Raw genomic sequence first — 17743 nt, forward strand, 5'->3', positions numbered from 1 at the left:
ACTTAACCCTACTGTAATTATCTGACTTTAGAGTGAGTGCTATCAAGTTTTGCGTGAGGGGAACTGTCACCCTGCACCAGATAGAGTGCGACAGTAGGAGTGGTGCCATTTTAATCGTGTCAATGATGTATGGTAAAGCCAATTCCATATGCAAAACATAGTTTGAATATGACTGTGGAACGGAAGTAAAAGACTTAAACAAATTGTTCTCTATGGACTGCAGAGTATCACAGGGAGTCATCCCCCAAATCGCTGCACCATATACTGCTGCTGCCTTAGTTTTAGCATGGTAATTTTTTTTTCATTGAGATCAGAGGTTTGATTCCCAGCCTTTTAGAGAATGTTTTCAGTGCCATAAGGTTTCTCTGCATGCCCAATGCTCTTCCCTCTAGTAATTTAGACCATGATTGGTTTCTATCAAAAAGAACTCCTAAATAGGGGAACGATCCCACCACCTCAATCTTACTGGAGTCCATAAAAAAAGAAGGAGGTCTGTCATGTTTCCCACCCCCGCAATGATAATAAAAGATTTGCTCTGGTTGGCCTTTAGATCTAATGATTCCATGAAAGTTGCATAGGCAGATATAAGATACTGGAGCCCGCTCCCAGTTCTCGCCATCAATGCTAGCATTGGTAACCGCTGATGGTTAGCAAACACAGGGACGTCCAAGGCTGCGCCCTCGAGATGTTTTCCCACGCCATTAGTGTAGATGGAAAATAAAAATGGTGCCAGGACGCAGCCTTGTCTTACCCCTCTCAAGATCTTAAATGAGCGGGTACACTCCCCGTTCCTCCTATAGCGGACTGAGGAGGAGGCGTCAGAATACAACTGCCTGAAGAAGTCAACCAATGCCTGATCTATTCCCATCACCTCCATTATCTGCCAGAGTCTAGGGTGGTACACGCAGTCGAAAGCTGCAGATACGTCCATGAAGGCAAGATAGATCTTCCCACCCTTGGCTCTGACGTATCTTTCCATGATCAATGACAGATTCAGGCATTGGTCTATTGTTCCTTTTCCCTCTTGGAATCCATACTGGGTCTCCATTAAGATGTTTTTACTCCTCGCAATTGCCTCTAGTCTCGTTAAAAGTAGGCGGCCCATAAGTTTGGCCGTCGTATCGATCAGCGAGATCGGTCGATAACTTTCGGGATTATTTTTGTCTCCCTTTTTATGAATGGGGACAATAATACTTGTTTTCCAGGACTTAGGGGGGCCCACTAAGGCGATTTTACTATAAACAGTAGTTAAAAAAGGGAACCCATATATCCATGTTCTCAAAGAAGAAATCCATTGGGACACCATCGGGCCCCGGGGCTGTCCAACTGCTGCATACCTCAATCCCGTTCCTGACTTCATTATAATTGAATGAAAGATAAATCTCAGGGGTAAAGGTTACTGATGGTGATACGTAATCAGATGGGAAGAAAATGCCTTTGAAATGAGCCACCCAATCCTCCTCCCCCACATTAACATCAAGGACTGGGTCATTTGGAGTTTTAAAATGCGGGCCATTTAATATTCCCCAGAACTCCTTTGAGTTACCTGAGGCCAAGGCCTGCTCTAAATTTACCCAGATTTATATTTTAGTTCCTTTTCCCTGTTTTTCCTCACCGCTTTATATTCCCTTCTACGTATAGAAATTTCTGAAATATTTCTAGGCTTGACCCCGAAAGCTTTAATAAGCTCTTTCTTTTTCTAGGAACAAATAGAGTCAAATCAGCCCTTCCCCCTTTTCAGCTAGTTAGGGCTGTGCTTGACAAGTGATGTCCTTATACATTCTAAAAAGTCTACAAAGGAAGATACCACAGACTGGAGGTCGTTGTCAGGATCTAAACAAATGCTAATGGTGGGAGGGGCACTCCTGATAATTTTTGGTATGACCTTCTTTTTATCAATTTTTGGCCACTTCAGTTGGTATCCATTTCGCCTTGCTAATATTGGTTGACCAATTATCTGAGGGTTTGTCGCAAACTTCTGGATACATTAAATTTCACCCATTAAAATCGCATGATCACTAAAAATATTGAATTCAGTAGTTACTTTACTACATCTGATATTTAAGGGATTTGAAACCAGTATAAAGTCAATAGTCAATTCCTGGTGAACCCTACAAAACGTTGGAAATAGGGTATCATTACTAGAGGCTAAGTTGTTGACCATAACCATATTTCTTATTGACATTAAGCTATTGAGAGAGTTTCCATAAGTATTATGCGAAATGTGATGGACAGCATTGCCCCTCATATCCCCCACAGCACAAACCCTCTCTAAATTGTGTTTGCACGGATGTAGAATAAAGTCTCCCAACCATAGAATGTTAAGGGCCACCTTTTAAAAAAAATAAAAATAGTTGCCTTGTCAATTCTGATAAATTGTATATTCACCTAGCTCCCCCTTGACAGTTTCCTTCTTGGAACCTTGGTCCTCTGGGCAAACATTGGAGAGAAATAGATATCAAGACTTTGACTTTTACATTTTTCTTTTTCATTCATGATCACCTTGGCAAGGAGGTTGGGGCAGTTGACAGCACTCTCATATGAAACTCCCTTTTTGCCAGGTGTTTGAGGACAGTGTGATTTTGGGTCCTGTTCCTTCCTTCTGAAAGTTAATTCTTCCTTCCACAAGAAACAAGAGGTGATCCTTTCCCAATTTTTGCATTCTCTTTGTTTTGAAGAACTCCACAATTTTAGATGTTTGGAGAGCCCTCCAAATTCACCCTGAGAGAGTAGCTTCCTTTAGAGTATCCACATCTTTATTTGTGAATTTAAACCCCATACTAAAAGGGTATAAGCCATCTGTTGCTTCACTAAGCCGTTAGATTAGATCCCTCATTGCTACGGCCTATTAGGATATTTAGGGTAAATCTACTGAGGTATGCGAACTTCTATTGCGGAGATACAGTGTGTCTCTATGTCAGAGATTTGTAGGCCAACTACCTGGAATTGTCCTTCCACCTTTGCGAACCACTAAAGGATTACACAGGAAATAGAAGTGGGCAATGTATTTGGTTCATGCGTATTGGCTTCTATTAAGTAATAGAGGCATTTTCTTTCCTCTCTGTGAGTGTGTTTCTTTAATAAAACTACTATTGTTTTTAAGCATACAAGGTTGAATTGTAGTGGTTTTGTAAAACTCAAATAATAAGTAAAGAAAGTGAGGGGGACAATAGGGTAATTCTCAATTACTTACAGGTAATTGCATTACTCTGAGTCCTTCTCCTCGCTTAAATTACTTACACCCCTCCCTCCCCCTTCCAGTAATCCAAGGCAACTAAAACAGAAGTATGCAGCGGTGCTTTTGAACGAACAGGAGGAGGGGGGTCCTTTTTATTTCAATGTTGGCGTGACTACGGTTGGTTGTCTGGTTAGCAGGACTGCCTTAATTAAGTAAGTAATGAAGGTAAGGGGAAGGATTAACAGTAATGCAGTTATCGGTAATTTAAACATTACTACTTGTCTAGGTCTCTCTCCCCGCAGTCAGAGTTTCCTATCCCTCACTTCCCTTAGTTTTGGTTTCACTTAATAGAATAGCTTGGATAATTAAAGGAAGTGGAATAGCATCCTTCCTTTTTATGTAAATTACAGGTTGTGGCAAAGGAGGTCAGCCACACAGGGGAGGGATGAGAAACAGATATGGGTTTGTTTTGGGCTTCAAGACTACCTCTGTCCACAGGAAATTCTGCTCATGAGATAAGACCTGTGGAGAGGAAGACCTGGACTGGGAGCAATCCCCATGAACGAAGGGGGCCTCAAGGGCCAGCGCCATAAGCCACGCCGACCCCCGGACAGAACAGGTTCACGGTGCCTAGCCAGCACCCGAAGCGAGAAACCTCTCCCCCCCCCCTCCCCCCCCCCCCCCCCGTAGCGACCGCCACAGAGGCACCGGCCCCCACCGGGCAAAGGGGACCCGAGCGCCATGCAAACCTCCCAATACAGGAAGGGATGGCACAAGCCGGGAATGATTTATGGCATGACACGCAACAACATGCAATATATATACTGTATTCCTAACAAAACTGCGGCCAACAAATGACCACCACAAGATAAGAGTGTACGTTGGCTTATTTATGATGAGGAATACAATGTTGGAAATTGGGGAGGAGGCAAAGTCCGGGGAACCCGTGACTTTTCTGCGACAAGGTAGACCCCCAAAAGATTGTAGAGAAAGATGGACCAGGTCCACATTCCCAGGAAGGACACTATTTTCAAAACTCATTTAAAATCTTAATTGAAAGGCAGAGCCTGCAGCTTCGGTTTTGACACGCTTATTTCAGCCTCAGCAGCTCGTAAGAGCGGGATCTGTCAGGAGCAGCAGCTGCGCCATTGTCGCTGGGGCAGCTGGCGCGGGGCCTTCTGGGACATGCTGTCGCCCGCGTTCTGCTGCTCGTTTCCCCCTCCCGCTTTCACAGCTGTGAAAGATTAAATGAATAACCTCTCACCCCCGAATTACCGCTACCTCTCAAACCCCCCGAACCGAACAGAGGTTATACATTCTCTACTGTTTGATATTAACTGAGAAGTCACCCCGTTAGTTTTCAAACATATATTCCAACATTTTCAAGCAGATAAGTGGGAGACTTTAAGAATGTATTTCCCAACTGACATATATAGGAGCAGAGGCAATCGGCTTGAATTGGGTCTATTGGCATGCACGATGACAATCAGCATTTCATTTTTCACTCTTTTATGATATATTGACACAAAAAGTTGTAAACTTTGTTTTCGTTTGTGCAGTTTAGAAAAATAAAATGTGGAATTCCTTCACATTCTCTAATCTCATCCTCCAAGAATTCAGGACAAAGCGTTAACCTTTGATGTCAGAGGTAATTCTTGGAGGGGGAGATTGGTGTGTGAGTGACATTGAGATGTTGTATTTTTGTCAGTTTTACAAAACTCCGTATCGGGGTTATGCATGTAGGAATAGAGAGGAGACTACCCTTGAAATCAGTAGTCTCCCGCCGGAATCGGGAGGGTTGGCATGTATGAGAATGGGGCTGTTGTGTAGATGACTTCGTTTTTTGTGGAACTGACTGGCCTACTGGCGTTTTATCCGGCTGCAAGGTTAGTGTGGATGGGAAAGCAGTTTGTGGGGATGCAGAAGGGGAAGCAGCGGAGGGAGCAGTGCCCCTTGACTACCCCTCTGAGGTGGGTAGTGAACACTACGTTTTCAGCAGTGCTGCAGTCTACAGATTTATGAAAATTGTAGATTTTACCTGATCAATGCCTGCTTCTTGAGAAAAGAGAGATTTTCCATCAACCCTTTAACCCTGGCAAGCTTCAGACATGCAGCTAGAGTTAATAACCTATGCTAGTCCCCTGGAGGCTGGTGACATTGATAGAACTGACTAATTCGTGGGATGTCTTTTATATTTCATGATGTAATCAAGGACTGGCGTCGCACACTCATTGCCTGTGTTGTGGAACCCATCTCTTGTTAGTGTTGGGTCCAATCAGCATGCTGCGTAAGGACTTTAAACCTGACATAGTCTCCCTTCTTTTGGTCAGAGGATGCTAAAGATTATGCAGTCATGCATTGGATGGGTGCTGCTCATTTGGCCAATCTATGTCATCGGGCTGCCCCAACTCCTGCTCCTTCTCCTAATCTCACTCAGTTTTTAATCCCCTCAAAAGCCAACATCTCCAGATCTCATATAGGGCCTTATGTAGGTGGGCTGGCATTTACCACTTCATAAATACCGAATCATACCGATTCGGTATTTATGAAGTGGTAAATGCAATGTAGGTAATGAGTTGGTAAATATTACCGATTCGGAAAAATTTGGTAATTACCGAATCGGTATTTACCGATTCGGTAATGAGGCATACCTTCCCATTGATGGGAAGGTATGCCTCATTACCGAATCGGTAAATACCGATTCGGTAATGGGGGAGCACATGCAAGGGTGGCAGGGTGTCACATTGACACCCTGTTGCACCCCTGATTCGGCCATGTGTGCACATGTGGCGCACATACATGCCCTAAGGGCATGTATGTCTGCCACATTGCACACTTAAACGTGCACAAAAATGCTTTTTTACACATATTCGTCATTTACCACCAACCTTTAGTTGGTGGTAAATAACGAATCCCCACACCCACCACACACTCCCCCTACATCTCATTTCATGATTCGGTATTTACCGAATCGGTAATATTACCGATTCGGTAATTTTACCGATTCGGTAAATACCGAATCATGAAATTCTCCCCCTACATCTCAAAAGCCAAAACACCGGTCGGTAACGGTATAATTACCGAAAATCGGCCGTTACCGACCGGTATTTGGCTTCCTACATGAGGCCCATAGTCTTGTTCAACACTTCCAGTTCACCTTCGCGCCTATTTCCTTTCTAGTCCCTCCTTTCTCCCTGTTTACCCTCTCCCTCCTTAGTGTATCGCAAACTGAAAGAAAGCCATATTTTCAGTCTTGAAGAGTGGTAGACCATGCCTGGGCCATCGTGTCCTATTCTAGAGGTCTTATCTAGAGACATCAGTGATATAGTTAGGACTCTAAAGGACAACCCTGAAGCATAATCATTAACGTTAGTTAGTGGTCACCAGGGGGTCAAAGCTGTGACCCCTGTTTTGCCTTTTGAGACCCCTGGCACTGTCTTTGCGACCTTTATCATTACAGGAGCAACGGGCCCAAAATGAGAAAGCATGACTGGCATGTTCATTCAGAAACTATGGCCTCGCTGTGCAGTTCTCTCACATGCACTTCAATAGTATGTTGTAATTGTCTCAATATTGTTGGAACACTAAAGATTGTAAAGGAAAAGGGGATTAATATTAACAATGAGCTTGGAGGCTCTTGTACCAATCTTTACTCAAGAAATTATGCCTGTTCCATCTATGATTTCAAAGCGCAAACACATAATTGAGTTGCAGGGTAATACAGCACACCAGTAAAAATGTTATGCACTGCAGTGAAACATTTGCATATTGTCAAAGTAACTACAATTGAATGCACCACAATAAAGAATATCAAACTTGCACACATTTGCAAATCAGTAAACTTTATACAAAACCACTGTTACAAATCACACAGATCTTAGAAAGCGGGTGCACAAAAGAGCGGTGGTTCTTAAACTTTTGACTTCTAGGGATCCTAACTTAATCATTACTGGAACCCAGGGACCCCCACAGAATCATTATTGGAATCCGGGGACCCCCATTGAGTCATAACTAGAAGCATTTTTGATTATTTGAATGTCAAAACAATTCACACAAAAAACAGAAACAAGCATTCAGCAAACAAATACAGAAAGGATTAAATATTTTATTTAATTTACAAACAAATATAAAATAAATCTAAATTTTAACAGGAGAAAGCTTTTCTAAATTCAATTTATGATACTCATTCTCCATACTATATTCTGTTTGATACACTTGCACAGCTCCCACAAATCAATCTGAGGATACTAACTTAATTGTTAGACTTTTAAAATTTTTATTTCTAAATTTTGCATTTTTATTTTAACACAGTTTAATAATGTGTTAATATTGTTTAACTTTCTAAGCAGTCTCAGACCTCCTGAGTATCCATCGTGGCCCCCAGGTTAAGAACCACTGCAATAGAGTATTTCTATGATACATTATATTTGGAAATGTGCCCATGGTATTTCATAGCTGCACCATTGGCCTATCATAACCGCCCTCCAGCTGATGTTTCTTGTTTTTTATTGCTTTAGCAATATTTTGATATTTTGATAACCTTGCACTACATCTACATTTCCAGCTACTTCAGGGTGCTAATTGAAAATCAGTCAAGGGGAGTTAGAGTTCGATCAGTAAAGGAAATCCCTCCCCAGTATTCTTCAGTCATTACCCTCGGAGATGTAGGGCTCAGTTGAATAGTCTAGAACAAGAGAAACATTGTAGTTAGATTCAACCTGAGGCATAGGTTGAGCGGGGTGTCATCCTGTCGTTGTGCTCCCATTCTGTGCCTATTCTACCTTGCTTCTGTTACACTAATCTCTCACCTTGGCCTCCGTATTCATGTTTCACCTGCTGTCTCCACAGGTACCACAGAGCGGGTCTGCCTCATACAGGGAACGGCTGAAGCCTTGAACGCTGTGCACTGCTTCATCGCTGAGAAGGTGCGGGAGATTCCACAGTCAGTGGTGAAGCCAGAGTCCCTGAACCTACTTCAACCACAGACCACAATGAACCCTGACCGTGCAAAACAGGTGAGCCAAAGCCACTGCAGTAACCACAGGTTGTGGCATTCCACCCTAGGCTTTGTTTTCTAGAACATAAATCTCATGCCCAGTTGGGTGTCCAGAGCACTTTAGTGATGTAGATTAAAGAATAAGATCCTATGTGCATATAAATAAAAGACAGGGACAAGTTACTATGGTGGGAGCTGTGTTTGATGTTACTAGGTGGGATATTCTGGATAAAGGAATTGCCATCAGGAAGTGGGTAGGAAAGTCTTTTAAGGAGATTCCTGAACCGCAGGTTTGGTTCCTGTCTGGAGATGTCATCCAGGCTGTATCAGAGTCTGTGTGCTTTGGAAGAGGTGGTGGAGAGAAGTCTGTTTGACAGTTTATTGCAAAAATGGATGATAGACTGTTGCACTGGTCTGGAGGGTGTTCCACTGTGTACGTACCTCGGTGAAAGATTGTAGCCCGGGTGCCGTGGTGATGGCCAGTGCACTGATAAACAGTCTTGATGCTGTAAAGATGGTCACTAGGAATTTCTAAGTCTCCTGTAACCTTCTAGGCTCTCCTTAGTATTTCTTGAAATTGATCAGATTTTGTCTAAACTTATTACATGGTAAGAGATATGGCACATGATAATTGATAATACGATTTATTCAGGTTCAACCAGGGTCATGTGAGGGTATCTGAAGTCTCGGTCTTTATAGAGCCATGCTCAAAATGCAAACTTAAACATTTTAGGTGCTCAGCATTTGTCTATGTGTTCACAATGTCTAGAGCTAAAGAAAGTGAGAGAGAGCCCAGTAAATATAGTGATTTAGCCAGGATCACACACTTGGGTAAAGTGAGTTTATTGTGACTGGAGCTCCTGTCTCCTTGTTCTGACCATATGATTTACTTACATATCCAGGATCAACCTAATCTTGGTCCCAGGACCTCATCTTCCCCTTCTACTCACCCTAACTCTGTAACAGTCCTCAGTAATTCCATTCCTCCTCTATACATAATAAAACAACCGAGGGCAAGATGGCTCCGTCAATTAAATGATTGCTGCTGCCATCTGCAGTGATTTGCAGCTCCCCCATATAAATCCCGTCAAGCCCTTCTTAACCTTCCAGCCTTCTGAGGCACCATAAAATTAGGTAACAGTGACGCCTGCTATTTCCTGCACTTAGAAACAGAAATGAAACACCAAAATGTATATAAAAAGCAGACTTATATCCAGAGTCCATCGTGCGACTGCTCTTCCTGGGAGTAACTAGACCACATCTGACCCACCGAAAACCTTGTATCGCCTGTTGTTTTTGTGCTTGAGTTACCTGTTTACCACAAAGTCTTTGTTTCCATGTCTCATGGTCTGGAGTATGGCGGCCAAGCCGTTGAGTGAGGGTACAGTGGATATCAAGTAGGCAGGTCAGAGGAAAAGAAGGAGCAGCAGCATACACAACTACAGCAATAAAATGCTCATAATCATGGCACTCACTTGCAGGAACCGAATAAAGGAAGGCAGATCACCCTCGGAACAAATGTGCTCAACGGCCCTGGGATTTCCTATCGGCGCATGCACCACTCAACTCCGATTCTGTTGTCTTCATTTTCGAATGGATCCCCACCTCCTCTCTGATAGGTGCGACACCTCAATCTGCTTCCTCACACATTTGTTTTTAAAAAGAACTTTATTAGCATATAGGGATATTACATAGACTACACATTTCAGTAGGAGTCCATCTTGAGATGTCCATCTTTACTCCCTCACTAGCCACATATAAATGAAAGATGTACAGCATATTGCTTAATCAGCAAACGCAGAGATATATAGGAGAGAAAAATGGAGACCAAAGACCACAGGAGTCTTTTACAAATACAATTCTTAACACATATCCATATTCAAAGGAGCAAATTGCTAACGTCAACAAAAGTCTTGTTATACTGGAGAGAGAAAACGGTTTACATTATCTACAGTACTCCATGCCATTATATAACAAGTTTATCTCCCTCACCCCCATCCCAACCTGCTTCCGTGTTAGGCCAGAACTTCAACTGAAAGAGTGAGATATTGTAAATGATCCCTGGTCATCTCAGTGACCCGTCAGCCATCACCCTTCGTTATCCACCTTACAATCACCCCTCCAAGTTTAGAGATACCACCTCCTCAGCAGCACCTCCGGATATAGGCGGTGTCTGCGGTTCCCACAACTCAGACAGCACAGATGACCAGGCCAGAAGGTCATCCTCAAGCTTTTCATCCCTTTGTATGTGCTTCATTTGCACCTCTTCCGCAGTCGCCCATTCACACATATCTTGCAACCATGCCCCACAAGTAGGGGGTGCAGGTCTATGCCATGTAATAGTGATACATCTCTTTGGCAACACAAGGCCCAAAAGGACACATTTTTGCTTCATTTCTTTTTTTGGGGGGAGGGGAGAAATCTGAGCAATACCTGTCCGATCTGCATAGAAATCTCCCACCCTGAGGCCCCTTTAAGGCAGGTAAGTACATCTCCCCAGTAGCAAATCAGGGACGTACAAGCCCACACCATGTGAGTAAAATCACGCTTCTGGGCGGGCAGGGTATATCATGTGTGGTAAAGTAAGTCTGATGTACAAAATTGAAGGAGTGTGAAGCGCATTGGAACTAACCGTTCGAACACCCTCCTGAACGTTCACCCATTCCCTTGCCGACAAGGTTTCCCCTAACAAAGCATCCCATCTTGCCTGTATGGGAAGAGCCACCTCCGGTGAATGATCATGTAAAGCCTGGTAGAGATGAGATATTAACCCTGGGCCGTATAGAGCATGACCATTAATATATTCGTTTTAGGAGGTGCCTCTGGAAAGGATGCCCACACTTCTGGTGCAACACGGATACTTTCCGGTATTGGAGATATTGTCCAACTTCCAAATTAAAGGAAGTCATCACCTCCTCCCACGTCCTAAAATGCCGATCAGCATATAGGTCTCTCATTAAATGATAACCTCTGTCCTTCCAACGCCGCAGTGACATTGACTCGACGATGCATGAGAAAGGTCACACCCCCAGAGAGGCATATCTGGTGCATAGGGGGTGCAACGCACAACCTGCCTGACAAAGCTCTCCCAGCTGATCGCCACATGTTGTACAATATAAGGGAGTGGAAAGGGAACTCCAGTGCCAAGCATCAAAAGGGTCAGCAAACGTCGTCTACCGCATGTGCCCACTAAAAGTTGTTTCTCTCAGTTGTCACTGTCATCCATTGAGTGAACTGTGTGCTGCAGTGCTGCGTGCTGCAATTGAGCAGCCATATAATAGAACTCCAGATGGGGAACTTCAAGTCTGCCCCGACTCCACATCTGTATGGTGGTGAGTCCCACTTTCCTATGTTTGGAGCCCCACAGGAGGTCCACTATCAGGCTATCCAGCTACGAATATAATGTCTCGGGACCACATAAAAGGCCTGCAGTAGGGCATAGAGACAACGCAGTAATATAATTTTCACTATTGCAACCCTGCTTATAAGGGACAGAGGTAAGTCTCTCCAGAACTTAATGGAACCCCATATTCCCTCCACCACTCTCCCAACATTAAGATCTTAGTATGCCGGAACCGTATGGGCGAGATGAACCCCCAGATACCCAGCTCCTGAGGTCACCCAGGAAAAGCCCACCTTGGGTAGTACATCCCTGGGTATTCCCACCAGTCTCTCCAAGAGAATCCTCTTAGATTTAATCAAGTTAATTCGGAGGCCTGAGATGTCTCCAAACTTCTGCATAACCTTAAGTGGGATAAGCGTAGAGTAACCTGGTTTTTAAAGGTATACTAAAGTGTCATTGGCATAGAGTGAGACCATGTGATTGTTCTCTCCAAGGGATATACCCAAAACTCTTTCATCATGCAGTGCAGAGTTGCCGCCAATGGCTCCATGCTGATTGCAAATAAATGTGGTGATAGAGGGCATCCGTGACGGGTGCCCTTGTGCAGCCTAAATGGATCAGAGACCAGTCTTCCTGACCATATTCTAGTCAATGGAGCAGCATAAAACAATCAAACCAATTGAATGAATCCTGAATCCAACACGTCGGACAATCTGTCAGATAGAAGACCAATATACGTAGTTAAAAGCTTGCTCTATATCTAGGTGCACCAGGGCAAAGTCATCCTCAAAGAGGCACAGAGCATGTTACACATGCGGTAAGCGCTGCAAGTTATGAATGGTACTAGGCCTCGGTATAAACGTGATTTATCTGAATGTATAATAAGGGGCATGTGTGGGAAGAGGAGGGCCACAAGAACTCCACTAAGGATTTTTACATCTAGATTCAGGAGTGATATCAGCCTATATGACGTAGCAAATGAAGGGTTCCTATCGGGCTTCGGGATCATGGTCACCAAGGCTTTGCACATGGAGGCCAGCAAATAATTGGTATTGAGCACCTCGTTATAGACCTCCTATAATGGAGCAAATCAATTATAAAATTCAGCCGGTATGCCGTCACTAATGGTGTTCTTGCCAGGTTTGAGACGCTTAATTGCCAAAAGGATTTTCTCCTTAGTGATCGGGCCGTCTAAAGTCTTGGCTACCTCCAGGTCAAGTCTTGGGAGGTCAACAGATGCAAGAAAACCCTGCACATCTTCCTACTATGGGAACACTTGTTCCACACACATTTCACTGAGATGTGCAACAAATACGTCATTGATCACTCGTTGCATATATATTAAGTCTCCAGATTTCGTGTCTAGCTGTAGGACAGGGGTCTCTGAGGTCTGATGTCTAATCAGCCGGGCCAGCAAATCTCCAGTTCTATCCCCCTCCATGTGTAGTCACTGTCGATATGCTGTATGTGTATGTTTTTCTAATCTATGCCAGTCTTCCGACAAGGCCTCTTGGGTGTCACACCACTCCGACAATTTATGAGTAGCTGAAGGCAATGCCACCTACAACCTGTCCTGGTTTTTGATATCTAGTTCTAACTGACGCTGAACCCTGTAAGATGTATTAATACATACTCTTCTAAGGATGACCTTCATGGCCTCTCACTCAAACGCCCAGGGGGACACAGACCCCCAGTTTTCTTCAAAATAATGTTCCAGCGCATCAGTGACTACCACCATGAAGGAGGGGTCCGTCAAGGCCTCCGCCCAGAGGCGCCACAGGGGTATTGCTGGACGGTCATGCACTCCCCCAATATTGAACAAGACAGGCGAATGGTCTGAAAGAGATTGGGTTAAGTAGGTGATCCCCCTAAGTCGCCTGAAAGAAAGCAATAATCTAAGTGACTGACGGTACCTGACGCAGGAGTGTGGCAAGAAAACAGCCGTGTCGCAGGGTGACACTTTCGCCAGAGATCACACAGTTGCATTCCAGCTAGTACATCCTTGAGTGCTCCTGTAAGTCGTGGGTTAGTATGGGGTCTTGGAGGCTCCCGATTCAGTGTCCCATTCAGGACACAGTAATAATCCCCTGTTAATATTATCGCTGCACCTAAATAGAAAGTCGCTGCCATCATCACTGTAGGAAAAAAATCAAGGGGCATAGACATTAATAAAGACAAATCTCTCGCCCCTCCAGTGTCCCATGCAAAACAACGTATCACCCTTCTAGTGGTTGTTGAATTTTATCATTGATTTGCTCCATTATAGGAGGTCTATAACGAGGAGAAACAAGGGCCCAGTGCGCTTGCTCAATAGTGAAAAATTTACAGAGCCTTTTGGGGACCAGGACAGTAGTAATCCGTTCCTCGAAGAAAGGTTCGTCAGACTGCCCTTCCACTTTCTCCAGGAATCCCACAAGGCGCAGATTTTTCCGACTGCCCTTCCACTTTCTCCAGGAATCCCACAAGGCGCAGATTTTTCCTGCAGGGTCTCCCTTCTAAGTCTTATACACGCTCATCCAAGTGCACCGCTTGTCTTTGGAGGCTGGTGACTGTGTCTTGGGGTGCATGGACACTCGTTTGCAAGGTGCACACATTGTGTTCTGTATTGGTTACACGGTCAGACACCTTGTGCAAATCACAGCGCAGTAGATTCACATCATTGGGGACAGAGTCAATTTTGTTGACTATTTCGTCTCGGGTGTCTTCCACCATCACTGACAATAACCAGGCAACAAGAACAAACAGATCAAAGATGCCTCAAGGGATTTCAGCAGGTTATTTGTAACTACAGTTGATGCCCAGGCACCACCCACTGCGGTCCAAGCTCAAGACCCATCCAATGGCTTCTTACAGCCAGGTCTTTATGCAGTCCCCCCAGATCTCGTGGTACCCACACTGGTAACTGTCAGGCCTAGGATGTGGCACAGGGTGCCTGCACAGAGCACCACCAGGGTATTGCAACCAAGTGCAGAACCAGCAGCCCCTCAGGCAGGCAATCACACCCAAGTGCAGAGGCTCTCACACCTCCTAGGGCCCTTCCCCTAGCATGTTCGTAGCCCCAACGTTGGCACACTCCCCAAGGGCAAAGCTGGCGGTCACCCCCTCTATAAGGCTCACTGTCACCTCCTCCATATAATTCCAACATTCACTGTCCTGGCCTTCGGCAGGGGTCACACCACCAGACTTCATAAGGGATTTTAGTATAGCCCCCCCATGGATTTTCTTTCAATGCAGACAGAGGGTGGGGTTCCTCTCCTCACTTCTTTCTTCTTTTTCCGTAAAGGATCTTCTCACCCATGGACCTGGATGGGTCATCCCCCGCCCCACAGCTGCAACTCTCACGGTCCCAGTAGGTGAAGGGCTCCCCACTTCACTCCTGAAGGGCTTGAGACAGCCTCCATCAAGTCCCTCTGCATCCCCTTCAACAGTATCACTCCGATTAGGGGCCACCAGCATACGTCCAGAGCCTCGCTGCTCTCCTAATTCAACCAGGGGCTAGCCAACACAAATTCGCCGGCTGCGTCAGTGCTTCTCCGCAGGTCCGTCCCTCACCGGTTCAGTACGGGTCCCAGGGAGGCAGTTGACTGGTTTTCTGCCTCCTGCACCACAGCTCCCAGCCTCCCAGAGTTTCCGGTTGCCCCTCTGGAGCACATCAGGCCGGCACCACCGCCTCCAGCCAGCCTCCAATGTCATCTACCTCACAGGGACAATGGCACTGGGCCGTTTCATAGGCCGTACCATGCCAGAGCAATCAATTAGCTCGGTGCGTCAAGATGGAGCTCCCTGGTGCACTGCGGGGCAAGGCCAGTGTCACGGCTGTTCATCCGGGGGAGTCTCGCGGTCAAGTGCTGCAGGATATTATTCGGATTTATTCTGTGTTGACGGGAGCGCCAGTAGAGACGTCTACTCGGCCATCTTGCCTGGCCACACCCCCTTCCTGAAACATTTTTTATTCAAAGTGCTAGGCAGCCATGATCCAGTTCACATAGGAAAGTAAATTAGATGAGCAAGGGAGCAGATTTGAACATCTTTAAAGTCAAGAAGGATTTCAACATCAGCCTTTACCTTTATCCCATTCCACTCATCTGCAGAGTGAAAAGCTTTGGTTAGCACTTTGTGGTTACCTAATGTTTCTAAATGGTTCAAAGCTACAATCCCACCTCTTTTACAGAAAAGGGCCAGTGGCAACTGTTTTTCAGATGCAGTATAGTATTATGTATTTGTTTAAAAACAGACATCACAGAAAGTGTTATGAAAGCCCAAAGAAGTGGGTCCATTACAACGCACATCCACCTATACACAAACCACACCACAAATATCACAATAAGCACATAGTCTTCTTCCATTTGAACAAATTTGAACGTCCACTAAACTCTACTTTGAACATATCAACCTTAACTTGCAAAACACATTAAGGGCAACTAGCAGTCAATCAATCAATCAATCAATCAGTCTTTATTCGATTTAAAAACAATCATAAAAGACACAAACATAGTACCTAAAAAACATACATTTCAATAAATACATTAAAATACCTTATTAAAAAACCTTGTTAAAAAAACATTAAACACTTCATTGGACTGACATATAGTTAAAAAGATTTTGGAATTAAAATTGTCCCTAACACAGCATAGAAATAGGGGAAACCCAGACACAGAATTCATTAGAGGCCATCAAGGGTACGCTTAATTGATTTTCTCCGCAATGCCCATGCCCAGCCCAGATATTTTGCCAATGCGACAGAGACTAATGCCAAGGAGCTAGTGCGCAAAATGCGTAATGCTACAGCGCAGCTCCTTGTGCCGAGAGATTTACACATTGGAGTAAGCCAAACACGTCTAGGAATGGAAAATGCCGGGCAAACAAACAAAAAGTGGGGAGATGTTTCAATCGCAGCCCCACATGCAGGGCACTGCAGTTCCGAATTCCTAGCCCACCTTCCAGTCAAAGATCTAAGAGGCAAAGAACCAGCTCTGAACTGGAAGTAGAGTTTTCTGTCACCCACATTAGTCACCACATCCCAGTATTGTTCCAGGCTGGGGAAGTCTTTGAACTCCAGAAAGTTCCCGGACATCCCTGAAGCTCTACTCAAAACCTGGGAATCAATTCTTTCCCAGTATGCTATTTTGAGAGAGCTTTTTGATGTAAACTGGGCAGTAGCTGGGTCAGACCACATCCCTTCCATACCCATGTCTTTTAAAGACTCATGCAAGTTCTTTAGCCACTCGATTTTATGAAAGACATCAGATTTTATAATGTCCTTGAGGCCATTGGCATAATGAGAAAGTTCCGGAGTAGTCCAAAGCCTCCGCCAGTATAAAACCGGACGGAGCCTTGCAATATCCTTGATGGACCTCCTGCCCAGATCATACCTAAGTGGGATCAGAGGGGTGCTCTGGGGAAGACCAGTTATACTACGTAGGAATTTGTGCTCCACACTTGTCAAAGTCGCTAGCTGTTCAAAACCCCAGAGCTCCGCCCCGTAGAGGACAGAGTTTAGGGCCTTTGCTTCATAAACTTGCAAAACCGGGCTTATTGGTTTAGTGAATGACCTGCTAAATTCCCTGCTCAGGGCACCAGTTATCTGCTTAAATCGCAGGGAGGCCATTTCAAGATGCCGGCGCCAATTATTACTATTTGAAATTTGCAATCCAAGATACGTAAAATTGGTTACTAATTCCAAGGGTTGCCCATTCATGAACACTCTTTTCCCTTGGAAGCTGCTGTGAGGGTTAAAGGCCATAGACTTCGTTTTTGCCACATTAACCTCTAGACCATGGTCAAGGCAAAACTCATCAAACAGGCGAAGGGCTTTTTGCAGACCATTAGATGTTCTAGATACGATTAGCGTATCGTCTGCAAACAATAGTATGGGGATGGAAACACCAGCCAACCTTGGAGCGTCCGTATTAACAGAAAGCATGAGTTCAACTATCCCATTGATATAAAGTGAGAAGAGCGTGGGTGCCATAGTACAACCTTGCCTCACACCACGCTCAACCGGGAACTCTGATGTAACCTCTCCCGCCCCACCCCACTGAATCCTAGCATAGTTAGACTCGTGGAGACGCATCACCATTGTCAAGATTTCCTTGGGGATACCTAGTCTCTCAAGGACTGCCCACAACCGATGGCGTGGAACAAGATGGAAGGCAGCCCTTAAGTCTACAAAAGCTACATAAAGACTGCCGTTCCCCAATGTCACCACCTTCCAAAGGAGCTGGAC

At 44.8% G+C, this 17743-nt stretch overlaps 1 protein-coding gene across 2 annotated transcripts in view; it reads left to right on the forward strand.

Moving 5' to 3' along the window:
- Positions 1-17743, forward strand: part of LOC146798337 (RNA-binding protein Nova-2-like) — a 191086-nt gene that overhangs the window by 120243 nt on the left and 53100 nt on the right. For both annotated transcript variants that reach the window (XM_085625594.1, XM_085625595.1), the window contains exon 3: positions 8027-8193. In XM_085625594.1, the coding sequence (XP_085481720.1) occupies positions 8027-8193 (167 nt within the window). The remainder of the gene's footprint in view (positions 1-8026; positions 8194-17743) is intronic.

Source organism: Triturus cristatus, chromosome 9 (assembly GCF_964204655.1).
Source record: "Triturus cristatus chromosome 9, aTriCri1.1, whole genome shotgun sequence".
NCBI classification, from domain to species: Eukaryota; Metazoa; Chordata; class Amphibia; order Caudata; family Salamandridae; genus Triturus; species Triturus cristatus.